The sequence below is a fragment of the Aotus nancymaae genome, unplaced genomic scaffold, assembly GCF_030222135.1.
Source record: "Aotus nancymaae isolate 86718 unplaced genomic scaffold, 86718_ANA_hifiasm-v0.15.2.pri h1tg000021l, whole genome shotgun sequence".
In the NCBI taxonomy this organism is placed as follows: domain Eukaryota; kingdom Metazoa; phylum Chordata; class Mammalia; order Primates; family Aotidae; genus Aotus; species Aotus nancymaae.
Window position 1 is genome coordinate 28204574 of NW_026988433.1, and position 17767 is coordinate 28222340.

The following is a 17767-nucleotide window of genomic DNA, read 5'->3' on the forward strand; positions in this document are numbered from 1 at the left end:
GAAGTTAAAAAGAAATCCTAGTAGAGAAAAGGACCTGGAGGTGGAGCTAGGGACTATTATTTTATTATAAACCTTATGGTACTTATACATACCTTTTTTTTTTTTTTTTTTTTTAAAAGAGATTGGGTCTCACCATGTTTCTCAGGCTGAAGCACAGTGGCTTGATTGTAACTCACTGCAGCCTTAAACTCCTAGGCTTAAACAATCCTCCTGCCTCAGATTCCTGAGCAGTTGGGACGACAGGCATGCACCCACACAGCTAATATTTTTACTCTTTTGTAGAGACAGGGTCTCACTATGTTGACCTGTCTGGTCTTAAACTACTGGTCTCAAGCAATCCTCTCACTTCAGCCTCCCAAAATGCTGGGATTACAGGCATGAGCCACCATGCCAGCTGTACTTTTTTAATGACACACATCTATGTGATAAAAATAAAATTAATAAAAGCAAATAAAATTACTCTTATGATTTAATTTTTATTTTTAAAAATGTGTATATTAAAACAGCTGGGTTGCAGAAGTGTAGGTCAATGGATTAAAAATTTTGGTTAGACTAGAGGAACATGTTCAAGACATTTATTGTACAACATGGCAACTATAGTTTATAACAATGTATTGTATTCATCAAAATTGCCAAGAGAGTAGATTTTAGGTGTTCTCAACACAAAAAATAAGTATGTGAAGTAATGTATAGGTTAGCTTGATTTAGTCATTCTACAATATATCCATATTTCAAAACATGTTGTATAGGATAAATATGTGCAATTTTTATTCTCAATTTAAATAACAAATTATGTAAGCAAAAAAAGTCTAGAAGGCTGTATAACAACATTCTAACAGTGTAACTCAATGATGTAAGTAGGGTTGGTTTTTACTTTCTTTATTTTGTCTTTTCTAATTTTTTCTATAGTAACTTTTATCACCAGGGTTAATAGGAATCTTAAAAATGTATTTTTAGCAATTGTTATGTTATATCTGCAACATGATCTATATATTTTGTCAGGGAGGTTTATTCTTTGACTCAGAACTAGTTTGTTCTTGAAATATGTACTTTATTCTTTTAATTAGGGCTTAAAATGTTAAAATATTTCTAAAGAGGACTATTTTGGGGCTCTACAGTGTACCTTTTTAATGAGAATGACCACAGTTTAGGCATATTAAGCCATAATTTATTTTACTAAAGAGTTAAAATGATAAAGGTTTGATAATTTTCTAGTGTTAACTATCAGGTAGTGGTAAGAACATTTGATCTGATATTTTGACCAATCTGTCCCACTCTGTGACAGCATGCAGTTCATTTTGCTGTAATGTGGATGGCACTTTCCTGGAAGATTTGGGCACAGGATCCCATGGAATATTAGGACTGGGAATGTTTTATACTACGTAGACCCAGAAACTGACATTAACCAATTAATAATGGCCTGGGAAACTTAAAAAATCTCCAAGTTCCACTGACACATTGAGAGTGTGTGGCTTGCTACCATATAACTGTATGTTAGTTTTCCAGATTTCTGGTCTCAAGATCAGCTCTTTCTGTGGCTACCACTCATTATTTTAATTTGCCAGTAATAAGACACATCCTAACAATGTCTAGTTTTAACACAATTCACCTCTTTTATGCCTTGTTTACTTCAAATATGAAAACATACTCTTTTTAAAATTATTTTTTAAATTATGAGTGATCAGTGGCATGGTTTTTAAAAATTAATAAGCACAGAAGGATATAAAATGACTGTCAGTCACCTGTCGCCTTCAACCGTAGAAATAGACGTGGTTAATAATTTCTTGTATGCTCTTGCAGGCATTTTAATGCATTGAAAGCATATGTTTTTTTCTTTTCACAAGTAGCATATCGTAGACATCAGAATCCTGAAATTTGGGGCTAGAGCTTATGCCATGTTTTATTTTCAACATTTTACTGTTGACATTGATTTTTACTTTGAATATTTTACTTTTTGCTCTATTTTTAAAATGTGTGAATATTTTAAAAAGGAGGGGTTTCTGCATGTACAGAATAACTTCAAGTATATTCTCTTTCCTCTTCTCTAAATTATATATTTTTATCTCTTTCAGCATTGGGGGCCTTATTCTGGACACAACTGTATCTGACCCAAACTTGGTTGGGATTGTTGTTTACACGCCAGTTATTAATGGTAAGAATTAGATATACTGCTTCTTGATAATATTAAATCTTTGTAATCTCAGGTTCTATTAGGAGTCTTAGGGCTCAGATGCAAGAGGTCTGTCCTCCCATCCCAACCATTTTCCCTCCAACCCCAAGTTGTTGCTTTCAGTGGAAATTACATTCCCAGGTCTCAGAATGTAGAATACATTTCTGAAAAGTGCTCTTCCTTAATCATATCATTAACTACTAGTTTGAGAGTCAGGTGTACTTGACTTAAGATTGGTGTGGCAAAATATATTTCAGATTTTGTTTATTATTTACATTGGGATTATCTGCTATTGTACATTGTTTTGTTGCTCCTTTTGTCAATTTTTGTGGATAAATTAGAGACAGCTGCGTTTGAACATTGCTTGAGTCCATTCAGTTCATTAAAATCTGGGCTGGGCACAGTGGCTCATGACTGCAATCTCAGCACTTTGGGAGGCCTAGGTGGGAGGGTCGGTTGAGGCTAGGAGTTTGAGGCCAGCTACAGCAATATAGTGGGACCCCCATCTCTATAAAAAAATTCAAAAATTAGCCAAGTTTGGTGGCACACAACTGTAGTCCCAAGTTTGTCCTCAGGAGGCTGAGGTGGGAGGATTGCTTGAGCCAAGGAGTTAGAGGCTATAGTAAGCCACTTCGTGGTAGCCTGGGAAACAGAGTGAGACTCTGTCTTAAAAAACAATAATAAAAGAGAAAAATCTGTTGGTCTCAGCTGATCCCTTTAAAAATCTGCCTCATATTTTTTTGGTTATCTATGAAATGAGAATTATAATACTTAAATTTACAGACATTTATGTATGAATTACATTTAATAAGATCATTTTAATCCAGTCAACTGGCTTCTGCGGTGGCTGTCATTAAAGTGATCTTTTTTTCCTTTTTTTTTTTGAGACAGTGTCTCTGTCACCCAGGCTGGAGTACGGTGGCACAATCTTCACTCACTGCAACCTCCATCTCCTGGGTTCAAGCGATTCTCCTGCCTCAGCCTCCAGAGTAGCTGGAAGTACAGGCGCCCGCCACCATGCCCAGCTAATTTTTTTGTAATTTTAGTAGAGATGGGGTTTCACCATGTTAGCCAGGATGGGAATTTTTTTTTTTTACTTTAAGTTCTGGGATACGTGTGCCGAATGTGCAGGTTTGTTACATAGGTATGCATGTGCCATGGTGATTTGCTGCACCTGTCAACCTGTCATCTCGGTTTTAAGCCCCGCGTGCGTTAGGTATTTGTGCTAATGCTCTCCCTCCCCTTGCACCCCACCTCCTGACAGGCCCCAGTGTGTGATGTTCTCCTCCCTGTGTTCATGTATTCTCATTGTTCAACTCTAAAGTGGATTTTAAGTATAGCCTAGACCAATATAATTTAAAAAGTAAGTTTACTTGGGGGAAAACATGTCCTAGGATATACTACATATTTAATGTAATTTACTTTGCATATTTATGTAAAAAGGAAATATGTCGGTCAGGTATGGTGGCTCATGCCTGTAATATCAGCACTTTGGGAGGCCACGCCAGGTGGATCGCTTGAGCTCATGAGTTTGAGACCAGCCTGGGCAACATGACCAAACCCTGCCTGCACAAAAAATATAAAAATTAGCCAGGCATGGTGGTACATGCCTGTGGTCCCAGCTACTTGGGAAGCTGAAGCGAAAGGATCTTCTGAGCCTGAGAGGGAGGCAGAGGTTGCAGTGAGCCAAGATCGCACTGCTGCACTCCAGCCTGGGTGACAGGAAATGACCTTGTTTCAGAAAAAAAAAATACACACACACACACACACACACACACACACAATATATATAAAGACAAGTTCTTCAAAATCTAATTTCATATCTAAAATTTCTACTGAATATTTTAATTTTTATATACCTTTACAATGTCAATGAACAAATTTTCCCTATAGGTCTCTCTCCTGGTGCCACCATTCTCCTCATCACCTACACACAAAATTGTGGGACCATCTGTTTCAGCCTGGTCCTTCATCCTCTTTGACTGAAAAATGACTGAGCCGTTGTCTACTTGCCCTTTAACACCGTTCACTTGCTCATTTATTTATTGATATAACAAGCATGTCTTACTCTTGTAGCCTAATGTCTCAGTATAGCCATCATTCAAGTAATAAAGTAGCCTTCCTGACTCACTCTCTATTTGATGCAAATTGTCACTAACAGCCTCATCTTTCTTAAACATTGTTTTTATTACATGGGTCCTAAGATGATGAATTTAACAGTGCTTTTTTTCCCTGCCTATCAAATGAAATTTGAATTCTGCCTAGCTTTCAAGGCCGTCTATACATTGTTGGACTCGTTGCCCAAAGATACGAAGTTTTTTTCATTATCATTCTAACTAGGTTTTTATATTGTCCCTACAAAGATTCATCTAATTTTCACTGCCTGAAATAACTACTGCTTTCCTCCTGCCTCTTCAGATCCTCTTCTGTGAATATTAATGGATGAGTTCATTAGCATAAACATTACTCATAATGACTGTTAGAGCTGTATTAAACAACATTTTAGTAAGAAATTAAGCTTAAATTACAATAACCCTTTTATTATAAGGCTTTAATGCATATTTCAGTTATTTTACCTTACATAAGAAACAATTCTAGAGCTTCACTGAAATGCTCTCCTTGGATGTCTGTGCCATGGCATTGCAGAGTATTAATAGTAATATATTTTTTGTATCTCTGTAAGTAAGCCTCTTAGTTGGCTATCACAATCTGCTTATAAATTCCACTCTTTAAAAGACATTAATAGAGATGGTTTACTCTATTTCTCAAATAAGACGGAACTTTTGAGAATTGAATTTCATTTAAAATGGGTTGGGGAAGGTACTAAAGGACCCTTGTTTATCTTTATTAGTATCATCATCATTATCTGCTATTTAGTGAGTACCTAGCACTATGTACCAGATAACTTGCAGTTTTTTAATACATGTTATGTCATATAAGCCTCACAATAAGATAAGTAATTTGTCTAAGGTTTCTTATCTTGTAAGTGGTGAGTCACAGTGGAAACCCAGATCTGGTTTATTCTAAAGCCTGTGATTTTTTTTTTTCTCAAAACATGAAACTACTGATTTATGCTTTGTTAGATACAAGAATGCATACATAGTTTAAAGTAAGGCTTTAAACAATGTGTTCCTATTGTGACTAGGATATATTTTAATCCTTATTAACATCTCTCAGAACTAGTGGTATTTTCCAAAACATATTTCATAGTAACACTAGTTCTGTGAGATGTTAATAACTATAACTTGAAAAGTGAGCTCTGTGGTCAATCAAATTTGGTAAACATTAAACAAATTTGTTTACTATGGAATTTCTTAAAGCCTTTTTTATCATGCTAACATATACTGTGAGTCTCTTTCCGATACTTCTGTTAGCTGGGTGTTGGGATTTCTAGATCTGACCTTCCTCAGACCTCCCAGACCACACTTTGAGAACCACTGACCTAGGGCTCTTATTATCACTGTCTACTTAGTCTACTTTCAAATGATAATAAACCACTTTACATATAGGATAAGAAGCTTATGTCACTATACTTGAATGACCACTCCTCTTTCTTATGCGCTCTTTTTGACATATATTTTACTTTGTAGTAAATCCTGTAATACATTGTTATTTTTTGCTTCAGTTATTTTTAAAAAGATACTAAAAATGAAAAAAATATATCTTTTATATTTTCTCATATAAAGTTATATTTCCAGCACTCTCTCCCTTGTGTAGGTCCAGGTTTTTATCTGGTGTTATTTTCCTTCTGCCTGAAGAAATTCCTTTAATGTTTGTTGTAGGGCAGGCTTACAGAGAAAACAGAGGCTTTGGCGTGGTCTCTCCCAGCATGCTTCTCTTTCCTTTCCCTTCACCTCTATTCTTATCTCTAACAATGTCTATTCTTAACTTCTTTCACCCCTGTCTCAGAAGAACTGATTCTTTTGCCCAGGACTGGCTAGTTCACCTGTGCCCTGGATATTATTCCATTACAACTCCAATGGGAGCCGTACACTCCATCGATTATTTTAACTTTTCTCGTATCTCCCATGTCTTCCTCTCTTACATCTTTTCCCTTTAGCTTACAAATGTGCACAAGTCTTTCATCCCAAGTCCCCTTACCCGTAGTGCTCTGCCTTTTCAAGCTTCTGTTCTCTCTCTTCTACTCTCTACAATCAAACTTTCCCAAGTGTAGTCTGTATTTTTTCCAACTCATTACAGTATTTTTCTTCCCCCTCACTCTACAAAAATGCTTTTACTAAGCTCTCCAGTGACCTCCTAATTACTTTATCCAATTACTATTTCCAGTCTTCATTCTATTCAGTTGTTTAATACTATTTACTGTGCCGTTTTTGCAACTCTACCATTCTCATCCCTTCTCTGAAAATTCTTTTTCATTTTCCTTTACTGGTTCCTTCCTTCTACCTGTCTCTTTGTATTCTTCAACACCCTGCTCTTGAGCTTTTATTCTCAATATTGAATATTTCTTTATGGGCAATAATGTCTCATCCAGAGATTTTCAAAGTGTGGTCCCCAGACCAGCAATATCACCTGGGATCTCATTAGAAGTGCAAATTCTCAAGCCTGAATCAGCAGCTCTGAAATAGAACTCATCAGTTGATTCTGATACATGCAAAAGTTTGATTTGTCCTTGTCATACCGCTTCATTTCATGGCTTTAGCCCTAGTCTTGACACATCTGTTCCTTTCTAGATTGACACTTTAAATTGGGTATCTCTACATGGAACACCTGAAGCTTCTGACTGAACTCATTCTCTTCCCTGCAAACCTGCCCTTCGGTGTTTTCCTGTGTCAGTTAGTGGTGTTAGCTACCTGGTGTCCCAAACAGGACATCCCCAAATTGCATACTTCCTCTCCCTTATCCTCTCTATTTTTATCTGCTCTTGAAATAGCTTCTGAATTAGAGATGCATTGGTTAGAAGGAGGATGAAAACTATATTATTATAGCCAAGAAGGATTCAAGAGGAGCCGTTTATTCAGTGATTAGGAAGTCATTTGAGAGTTCAGTTTTGTTGAGTAGCAGACTAAACAAATGAAAGTACAGTCTTACAATACAATATTATTAACAATAAAAATGGTTGAATTACATATCCCAGAAGAGCAAGGGTGAATCTCAGAAACTTATATGATAAATTGTTTCATTTATATAAAGTTCAAGAGTATGTAAAAGTAAATTATATATTATTTAGGAATATACATGTATGTGGTAGTAATACAGAAAAAGCAAAGGAATAAAAAACACAAACATAGCCACTTTGATAGGGAAGGAAGGCTATGGGAATAGGGAAGAGCACATAGGACACTTCAAATATAAAGGTAACGCATTCCTTTTCTTAAACTGGTTAGTGAGTACGTGAGTGTTTTTTTGTAGTACGAGTCTTTGTAACTTACATATGTTTTATAGATATTATTTTTGCATTTATTAAATATTTAGTATAAAACCATAAACATCTTAGAAGTAGCCCTTTTAGACTTCATATTAAATGGTTGACAGTGAAAAGAAAAGAATTAGGATAACACTTGGAAGTCCAATGAGGAACTTTTTCCCAGAGAAGAGACATGGGTATGTTTGTTGGCAAGGAGGCAAAGCAGTAATAGAGTAGGAAAGAACAAGGATGCATGAGAGATGGTGAATAATGAGAGAGCGAGGCCCGTGAAACAATGGGCCACACAGTAGCCTTGGAAAGAAAGGATAACCCCTTATTCAAGGTGGTAAGAAAGGAGTCCTGAAGAAAGGCAGGTGGAAATACACAGATGTGGGCTAGGGGATAGATGAAGATGAAGGACCTTATAATAGACAGCCTCAGTTGTCCCAAGAAAGTAGAGAGATTCATTTCTCTAGGGCACTGTTTCCCAATCTTTCTCATGTCATGGCACACATAAAAATTACAATATTTCAATGGCACTCTAGAGGGAAGAAGGCAGCCATCTATAACCAGAGGTACCTAATGTAGCACTGCAGCCATGCCAAGAGCTTAGAGGATAGTATCTCGACACAGCTGTAACCCATCTGAGGTACACTGGTTGGGAGTTTCTGATGTAAGGCAGTGTTTTTCAATCTTTTATTTTCATCATCACCTTCTGAAGGAGTCATTCAATCAATTTTTTTTCCTAAATGTACCTACCCATGAAATTTTCATATTGCACATCTACTGTTTATCCATTTATGTACTGTATGTGTACCTGTGCTTCATAAATATAAAACGAGTGTAATTTTTTCTTCCCTCAAGAACCAGTTTTCACCTCTGTTAAGAATGCATAATCTAGGCCGAGCATGTTGGCTCACTTCTGTAACCCCAGCACTTTGGGAGGCCAAGGAGGTAGGATTGTGTGAGCTCAGGAGTTTGAGAGTTGCCAGGGCAACACAGTGAGACCTCATTTCTACTTAAAAAAAAAAATTAGCCAGGCAGGGTGGCATGCACCTGTAGTCCCAGCTACTCAGGAAGCTGAGGTGGGAGGATCACTTGAGTCCCAGAGATCAAGGCTGCAGTGAGCAGTGATTGCACCACTGCATTCCAGCCTAGGCAACAGAACAGGACCCTGTCTCAAACTAACTAACTAAATAATTTAAAAAAGAATTCATGATCTACGGTAAAGGAAGTAGAAAATTAGAGACTTTGTCAGCCATTCACCAGCTTGTCTACAAGTTTGTTGGGAAGGAAATGGTTCAGTAATGGATTAGGGACTAGGGAGGTGAATATGTCTACCCTTGTTTAGATGAAGAAGTCTTCACTAAAAGGGTGTTCCAATGTATTTCTTCTTAAAAATATGAAAAAAAAATAGACACAATTTCTCTTCCATCTTTTTGTATTTCTTGAAACTAAAAGAGTAATTTCTGCATGTGAGTTCTGATAAGTCTTGAGAAGAGGATAGGTGGAAATGTAGAGGTACACAGAGGTGGGGAAAATAGGTAGGTATGTAGGAAGGTTCTAGATTTATTATGCTATTGATTATAAAGATTTATTTCTTAAGAAAATGAACTTTTGCTTTGGGTTCCCTTTGGAATGTGCAAAGGAGTTCTTAACAGAATTTGAAATATATTCCATGACGTTAGTGCTAAACATTTACTGGAAACATATATTTCTAAATTTAACAAAACATAAATTCGGATTTTAAAACAGTCCCTAGATGAACCTGCTGATAATTTCGTCCTATTTTCAAACTTTATTTCATCAACGGAGCTTATTCAAGCATCAGGCACTTAAAATTCTGCCTTGTGGATACTGAGGAATCTTGAGTATTATTTAGTATATTGACAAGTTGTTTTTACTAGTGTTCTTAATTTATGCAAGACTATCTTTAGATGCTCTCCACTGGCTTTAATAATGCAATTAGTCCCTGAAGAATTTAAATAATTTAAAAGAAATGTTGACAGGCTAGCTTTTAGTAGAAACAGTGTATGTCATGATAGCAATAAAGTATTTTTTGACATTAAAGAAAACTATTCTAAGGTAATAATTTTGATATAGTTTAAAAATATAACCAATGATCATGATGAGACCATGAGAGGTTAAAACTTTAATTTTCCCTTCAATAATTATGTTGTTTACTTAAAAATTTTATTCACCTTATTTGGAAAAATGTTATCAGTGTCTTTCTAAAGTCTCTCATTCATTTTCTTTTTCATTTGGTACAAGTATAACATCAGTTATGTCTGTGTTTCCTGGACTACAGTGTGATAAGGTGATAAGGTGATTATTTATAAGAGTTTATTTATATTTATTATTATTAGTCTGTTACATGGTAACAAAGAAATGATGAAAGTAGTTTTATAAAGTTTTACCAACAAATTTGTGGGTTTTAGGAAAGAGCTACAATTAATCATTAGTAGCTTTTTGTTTCAAACTCAATTTAAGGGAAGTTGCAGCTGTAGAACATATATACTTTGGCTTAATAGCAGATGCTTTCTATGTTTGCATTGAAGCATTCCACATCCAATAAAATACCACATAGAACATTACCCCCAAGAGAATCCCCAGAGTAACTGAAGAGGAATGCAATTTATGTATTCCTATGGAAAATATCCATCATTGAAAAACGTATCTGAATGTAATCTGCTTTGCGTTAAGCATCATTTTTGATGTTAGATTCTTTTCCTTTTGAGTGACTACAAAGAGAAATGTTACAAAGCTGTTTTTTGCTAGTTTACCCATTATTGGTTTACCCAATAACTTTTTGTGAAAATTCTTGCATTATGTAGTAAGCATAAATACTCTTGCCCTTTTCAATTTCTGAGACATTTTCATTTACCTTCACTTAAAGGTATAAGCTACTGACCTTGTTTATACGCTATTATCAGATGAGTACCAGTACATGCTAATTATTCAATGTTCTTTCTAATTCTTTGTTTATTTATTTTTTAATGTCATCAAGTTTAGCAGTGGATGGTTGTATACCAACTTTTGCAACACTAATGTGAATAAGTTCTGATAACCCACTACCATTGGACCAGCCTCTATTCTTTACTTTAGAAAGTGAGCTCAGATTTAGAAAATCCAGACTTTAAAAAGATAGTCACCTGTAACTTCTAGTGGAAAATCCACTGAGTAAACAGAAGGCAGTTTAAGTGATTATTTAAAATATGGGTGCTAGCCAAGCTTGGTGGCTCATGCTCAAATCCCAGTGCTTTGAGTGGCCTAGGCAGGAGGATCACTTGAGCCCAGGAGTTCAAGACCTGCCTGGGAAACATAGTGAGACCCCATCTCTGCAAAAAAAAAATTTTGTTTTTAATTAACTGGGCATGGTGGTGCATACCTGTAGTCTCAGCTACGTAGGGGGCTAAGGCAGGAGGATCGTTTGAGCTCAAGAGGTCGATGTTGCAGTGAGTCATAATGGTACAACTACAGCCTATGAGACAGAACAAGACCCTGTCTCTAAAAATATAAATAAATAAATAGAATGGGCACCAAGTGATTTATTCTCTTTCACATATATATATATATTTAAAGCAAAATAGTTTCTGAATTGAAAAGTAACACAGTTCCTGGACATCCTCTGACCAAAGAATTTTCCAGAAAATGTTAGGACCTACAATTAAGAAAATGCCAAGTCTGAATCACATTATTTACGTAAATTTATTGTTATTGATAATAACAATAATAGTCAACATTTTTAAAGCCTTTATCATGTTCAGAAACTGTGCTAAGCATCTTTCACATACATGAAATTCATATGCATTATTTTACTTAATTCTCTCAGCCTCCTTATGAGGTAGTATTATCCTTATTTTCGGATTAGAAAATGGAAGCTCCAAGAAGTTAAATATTAGTGAAGTCATAGTAAGTGACTGAGGCAGTTTTCAAACCCACATGGTTTTGAGCCACAGTCAGAATGTTACAGAGAACATAGCTCTGCATTTATGTGCCTTAATTATTCTGTCTAGCCCATGTAACTTTTAAACACATTTTAAAAGAAATTTATTTTCCTTTAGAAATTTTTTCAGAACTCCCTGGGATACATATTTTAAACATTTTTATAATGAACTGCATTTTAAATTATCTTAAGCATTTGCTTTAATGAATTTTTTATTTACTAAATGAGATGTGATGAGGAAATCATGAAGCTACATTTAGTTTAAAATCAAGACATTATCATTTTAGCCTTAAAACTATAATGTTTAAATTGCTTTATTTTTTGTGAATTAGCACAAAAAGCGATCAGCCTCTCAGAAGGGGGGAAGCTCATGCTTTTCCTGTTTCTGTACTTACATTTTTTCTGCAATTAAAAAAAATAAATTCTTATTCCACAATAACAAATTAGCATTATTAGAATTCAGTGAATGCCAAAACTTCACTAGGTATTAGGCGATATATGGGTGACAGATAGGTAATGTTGACCTAAATACCTTTGAACAAAATCACTCAATCTATATTTCTGAGTATAATACTTATGTATACCCAAGATTAAACTGCTTAAATTTGGAGGCTGTTAGAGCTGGGTTTTTCATAGTAAGAAACTGAATCCTAAACATTACATCCTAAATTATTAAGCAAAAATCTAGCACAGGCCAGATAATCCTATTATAAAGACAAAACGGAAACAAGTTAGTTTCATCACAGTTTTTTTGGAGGGAAATCTATTTTGCTTCCAGGTAACTTGGATTAACAGTGGGTAATAGACCTGGCTAGCAGATTGCTGCCGTCTGATTTTTCTGATATTATCAAAGCTTTCAACTTTTCGCACCTGGTTCCGACATCCTGTTGCAATTGTTCTCTAATTCTTGTTCAAAAATCTCCTTCACCAGTGTATTCACTGTCATTTAAATGGAGTCCTTCATAAATTTAAGATGCCAAGTTCTCTTGATTTCATACTGCTTTCAGAGCCCATTCTTCCAACTGTTGTACATATGTAGGCATTTCTTTGAGTATTTATCTAAGAGTGGAATTGCTAGATTGTAGGGTATGCCTATCAACAACTTTATTTATTTATTTACTTACTTACATATGACAGGGTCTTACTCTGTCACCCAGACTGGAGTGCAGTGGCATGACCATGACTTAGTCTCTTGGGCTCAAGGCATCCTCCTGCGTCAGCCTTCTGAGCAGCTGCAACTCCTGGTGTGCACCACCATGCCCAGTTAATTTTTTTATTTTTAGTAGAGACAGGGTCTCACTATATTGCCCAGGCCGGTCTCAAACTCCTGGGCTCAAGTAATCCTCCTGCCTCAGCTTCCCAAAGTGCTGAGATTATAGGTGTGAGCCACTGCACTTGGCCTCAACAACTTTATTACACAATGTCAAAATGTTTTCAAAAGGGATTATAATAATTGACACTCTTGCTGGCTTTGTGTAAGAGTTCTCATTGCTCCACATCATTATAAATAGTTGATGTATTTAGGCTAAAAGGTTTTGCCAATATGATGAGTGTGAAATGATATTTATTATGCTTTTATTTGCATTTCTGCAATTACTGATTCTCTCAACATTAGGAGTTCTTTATATATTCTGGATAGTAGTCCTTTGACAATTGTATGCGTTGAAAAAAAATTCTCCCACTCCGGCTTGTCTTTCCACTTTCTCTGCAGTGTCTTTTGATGAACAGAAGGTTTTAATTACACTGTAGTCAGATTTGTCAACTTTTTCCTTTATGGTGTGTAATTTCTCTATTTTGTTTAAAAGTCGTTTTCATCCATTCTGTATCATCTTGTAAAACTTAATAAGTTTTTCTTTTGAATGATGTCTTTAGTTGACATGGGATTTATTTTTGTGCATGATACAAAAGTGAGGATCAAATTACATAGGTTTTTGGCACATTAATTATCTTAGCACTGCTTATTAAAAGTCTATAGCACCATTTATTGATCTGCAGTTTCTCCTTTGTCATAGCTCAGGTTGTGTGTGTGTGTGTGTGTGTGTGTGTGTGTGTGTCTATCAAGTTAAAGAAGTCCTACTTGATTCCTGGTTTGCTAAGAGTTCTTAATCATAAATACAAAATTTTATAAATTATTCTGCATTTATTCGTACAATTATATTATTTTTTTCCACCATTTATTTGTTAATATGCTGAATTGCATTTGTTTCTTTCCAGCTATTAAATCAATCTTGCATTCCTAGGGTAAATGAAATTTGGTTATGATACATTTAATATTTTGCTGGATTTGATTTGCTAATTGTTTCGTATTTTAAAAGTTTATTGTATTCCTATATTATCCTTTTAATGCATGCACTGTCTGTAGGGATGACTTCTCTTTCATTCTTGATACTGAAATTTGTGTCTTCTCTTTTTTATCTATTCAAAGAACCAGCTTTTTGTTTCACTTATTTTTCTCTATTTTTATTCTCTAGTTCATAGATTTCTGTTCTTATATTACTCCTTATGCTTTCTTTTAGTTTAGTTTTTTTTTTCTTCTTGGTTCTTAAGATGTGAACCTTAGATCATTGATAGGAAAGCTTCTTTCCTAATATAAATAATACTATGAATTGCTAAGTACTGCCTTATGTGCCTCCCACATATCTCAATATGTTATGTTTTCATTTGTAGTAAATTCAAAATACTTTCCAAATTTCCTTGTGTTTTATTCTTTGAACTATGGGTTATTTAGAAATGTATTGTTTGCTTTCCAGGTATTTGGGGGAATCCTCAGATGTCTTATTTTTCTGTTACGGAAAGAGAGCATACTTTGCATGTTCCAATCATTTCTAATTTATTGAGACTTGTCTTATGGCTTGTAATATGGTCTACCTTCTTTAATGTTCTGTGGGTGCATGGGTGAAAGTATTCTGCTGCTGTTGGGTTGTATGTTCTATAAATGTAATTTACATTACATTGGCTGATAGTATTATTAAAGTCTTCTATATCCTTGTTGATTTGTAAGATATAGTAAGTCCTGACTTAACATCATTAATAGGTTGTTAAACCTGTGGCTTTAAGTGAAACAATATATAACAAAACCAACTTTTTTCTCATCAGTGTTGTAATATAACGACATTGAATGATGGTATTCTAGGACTTGCTGTACATCATTTTGCTTACAGTCTGTTCCCAAGAACCTATCAATGACATTAAATGAGGACTTACTATATGTGTACCCAATTAAAGAGAGAGATTGGTAAAGTTTTTGTATAAAAACAGACTTGTCTATTTTTTCTCTCAGATTTATCCATTTTTGCTTGATGTATTTTGAAGACTTGGCCTTTTTTTTCCTATTTTTATTTTTTTGAGATGGAATCTCACTCTGTCACCAGGCTGGAGTGCAGTGGTGCGATCTCGGCTCACTGCAACCTCCGCCTCCCAGGTTCAAGAGAGTCTCCTGCCTCAGTTTCTCTAGTAGCTGGGATTACAGGCACACACCACCACATCCAGCTAATTTTTGTATTTTTTTTTAGTAGAAACGGGTTTTCACCATGTTGGCCAGACGGTCTCGATCTCCTGAACCTTGTGATCCACCCGTCTTGGCCTCGCAAAGTGGTGGGATTACAGGCATAAGCCACCGTGCTCAGCAGACTTGACCTTCTTAAACCTTATTCGATGTCCATCTTTATCCTTGGTAATACTCCGTGTTAGAATGCCTTTTTTTTCCCCAATATAGATGTAGTCACTTTAGCTTTCTTTTCCTTAGTGTTTGCATGATGTATCTTTTTCCATAGTTTTAATTTGTGTGTCTGTCTTTTAATAAGTATTGTACACCTTTTCCACTAGATCCTTTAATATGTTAATTATAATTATTTTAAATTCCTTGTTGGATGGTTTCAATACCTGATTCATCTCTGGGTCTGGCTCTGATGACTTCTTAACTCTTTCAATGGTTTCTATTCTTCATTGCTTTTTATTGTCTTATAATTTTTATATTGAATGCTGGACATTATACATATAAGACCATTGGAAATTGAGATAAATATTATTTATGCCTAGAAATGGGAGTTCTTTTCTCCTGCTAGATCATCAGGATGGAGGATTGAGTCAATCTAGTCAGCAGTTGAACTGGGTTTGGTTTTCGTGGTTATCATCACCCTCAGCACAGCATTAACCTCAACTTTCTTTATCAGCTTGCTCGGGCTACCCTGTGCTTAGTGTGAAGCCTGGAGGGCTGAACGCCTGCAGCCTGGAAGGCTTAACTCTCTGCGCTCCTGCTCTTCTCCCAACAGTTGCTGATGTTTCTTAGTGAAAGGCATGGGATGGGGCTTGAGATTCTCTTGCACTTTCCTCAATTTTAGGCAGTCCTACACTCAGCAGTTGAGAATTTGAAATTTTCAGTTTTCTTCTAACTCATTTTTATGACTCAACTTCTTTCTCCCATACTCTGCAAAAGGAGAAACAATTTGAGTATCCTGTCTTACCTTGGGCTTACCACTCTTTGGAATTCATTCCACATCCTGGCATCAACTCTTCTGCCTTAGAGTATATGAGAGGGAAATGAGTACTTTTTCCAGTGACTCTGTACTCATTTCTTTAGTAAGCTGAGAAGAGAAATTTCTAGCCTTGTCTATTTGTGTAAGTCTAGCTTATCTTCCCTGTCATTAAGGTGATAAATATGAAGGATCTTAGTACCTCATTTTATATCTTGGTTTTGATAATGATATTTAAAAATTACCTGCTCTGGTCTGCTTTCATACTAGACAGTCGAGTTTGAAAAAAAAAAATGAATTAATCTAATATAATGATTTTATGCCTTTGGAATGTCTACTTCAACATTAAATTAATCAACATTTCAGAAGAACTCTTTATTTTGTTTTATTGGCCCAGAATGTTAAATGAAGAGGCTTGCTTTTGGTTGAATTTATGCAACTTGTTTAAAATATCAGGATTACTACTTTGTTTTCCCTTGTGTTTCAGGTATTGGTGGTAATTTGGTGGCCATTCAGGCTAGCAGGATTTCTACCTACCTCCATTTACACAGCATTCCAGGAGAACTGCCTGATGAACACAAAGGTTGTTACTACCCATTTAGAACTTTCTTTGGTCCAGGTATGTGCCTGTGGATTGTTGCATATTTTAGATCAAGAGCTATTGCTCTGTAAGATTATAGGCAGGCAACATTTATTGAATATGTATTTTTTGAGAGTTACACAACTTTCTTATTTCCAAGAGCTAATCTCCATGAATGAAAAGGCTTGTGTATCAATTGTGCAGTTGCTGAGGATCTTTATATAATGTTTCTCTTTGATGTCTCTTTCTGGGGTATCTTGCTTATTAGTCATGAAAGACGGACAAATCATTGCCAGGTGATTTTGGGAGGCAGAGGTACTATCTTTCCTATATTATTATTTTCGCCTTTTTAATTGTAGGCATTTGATCTTAAACAAACCAGATGAGAAGGGGCAAACTTAGTTTCAAGGAACAGCGCATTGTTTATGTGACTACGAAAAAACAAAGGCACATGATTACCAAAAAAACAAAGACTAGCTCAAGCCTGTAATCCCAGCACTTTGGGAGGCTGAGGCGGGTGGATCACGAGGTCAAGAGATCGAGACCATCCCGGTCAACATGGTGAAACCCCGTCTCTACTAAAAATACAAAAAACTAGCTGGGCATGGTGGCGCGTGCCTGTAATCCCAGCTACTCAGGAGGCTGAGGGAGGAGAATTGCCTGAACCCAGGAGGCGGAGGTTGCGGTGAGCCGAGATCGCGCCATTGCACTCCAGCCTGGGTAACAAGAGCGAAACTCCGTCTCAAAAAAAAAAAAACAAAAAAACAAAGACTACAATTTTAAACCTCAAAATTCTTGTCACTTTTTTTCCCTGATGAAAATAAGTGTGATTATTGACTTTTGATTTAAAATTTTTTTGTTGTTGAGATGGGGCTTTGCTCTGTTGCCCAGGCTGGAGAGTAGCGGCACCATCGCAGCTCACTGCACCTCAAACTCCCGGGCTCAGGTCATCCTCCCACCTCAGCCTTCTGAGTAGCTGGGACTACAGACACATGCCACCTTCCTTGGCTAATTTTTGTTTTTATTTTTTGTAGAGACGAGGTCTCACTATGTTGCCCAGGCTGGTCTTGAACTCCTAGCCTCTAGCAATCCTCCCACCTTGGCCTCCTAAAGCTCTGGGATTACAGGTGTGAGCCACTGTGCCTGGCAATTATTGACCTTTGAATGAAGATCAGAAATGGTTACTCTTTTAATACCAGTAATAGAAGTCTAAAGAAATTAATAAAATTAAAAC

The 17767-nt window shown here is 35.9% G+C and overlaps 1 protein-coding gene across 6 annotated transcripts in view; it reads left to right on the forward strand.

Moving 5' to 3' along the window:
- The window catches only part of SLC41A2 (solute carrier family 41 member 2), a 148737-nt gene that overhangs the window by 87119 nt on the left and 43851 nt on the right, over window positions 1-17767 (forward strand). For all 6 annotated transcript variants that reach the window (XM_021675547.2, XM_012469199.3, XM_012469200.3 and 3 more), the window contains exons 8-9: window positions 2073-2152; window positions 16441-16572. In XM_021675547.2, coding sequence (XP_021531222.2) covers window positions 2073-2152; window positions 16441-16572 — 212 coding nt within the window. The remainder of the gene's footprint in view (window positions 1-2072; window positions 2153-16440; window positions 16573-17767) is intronic.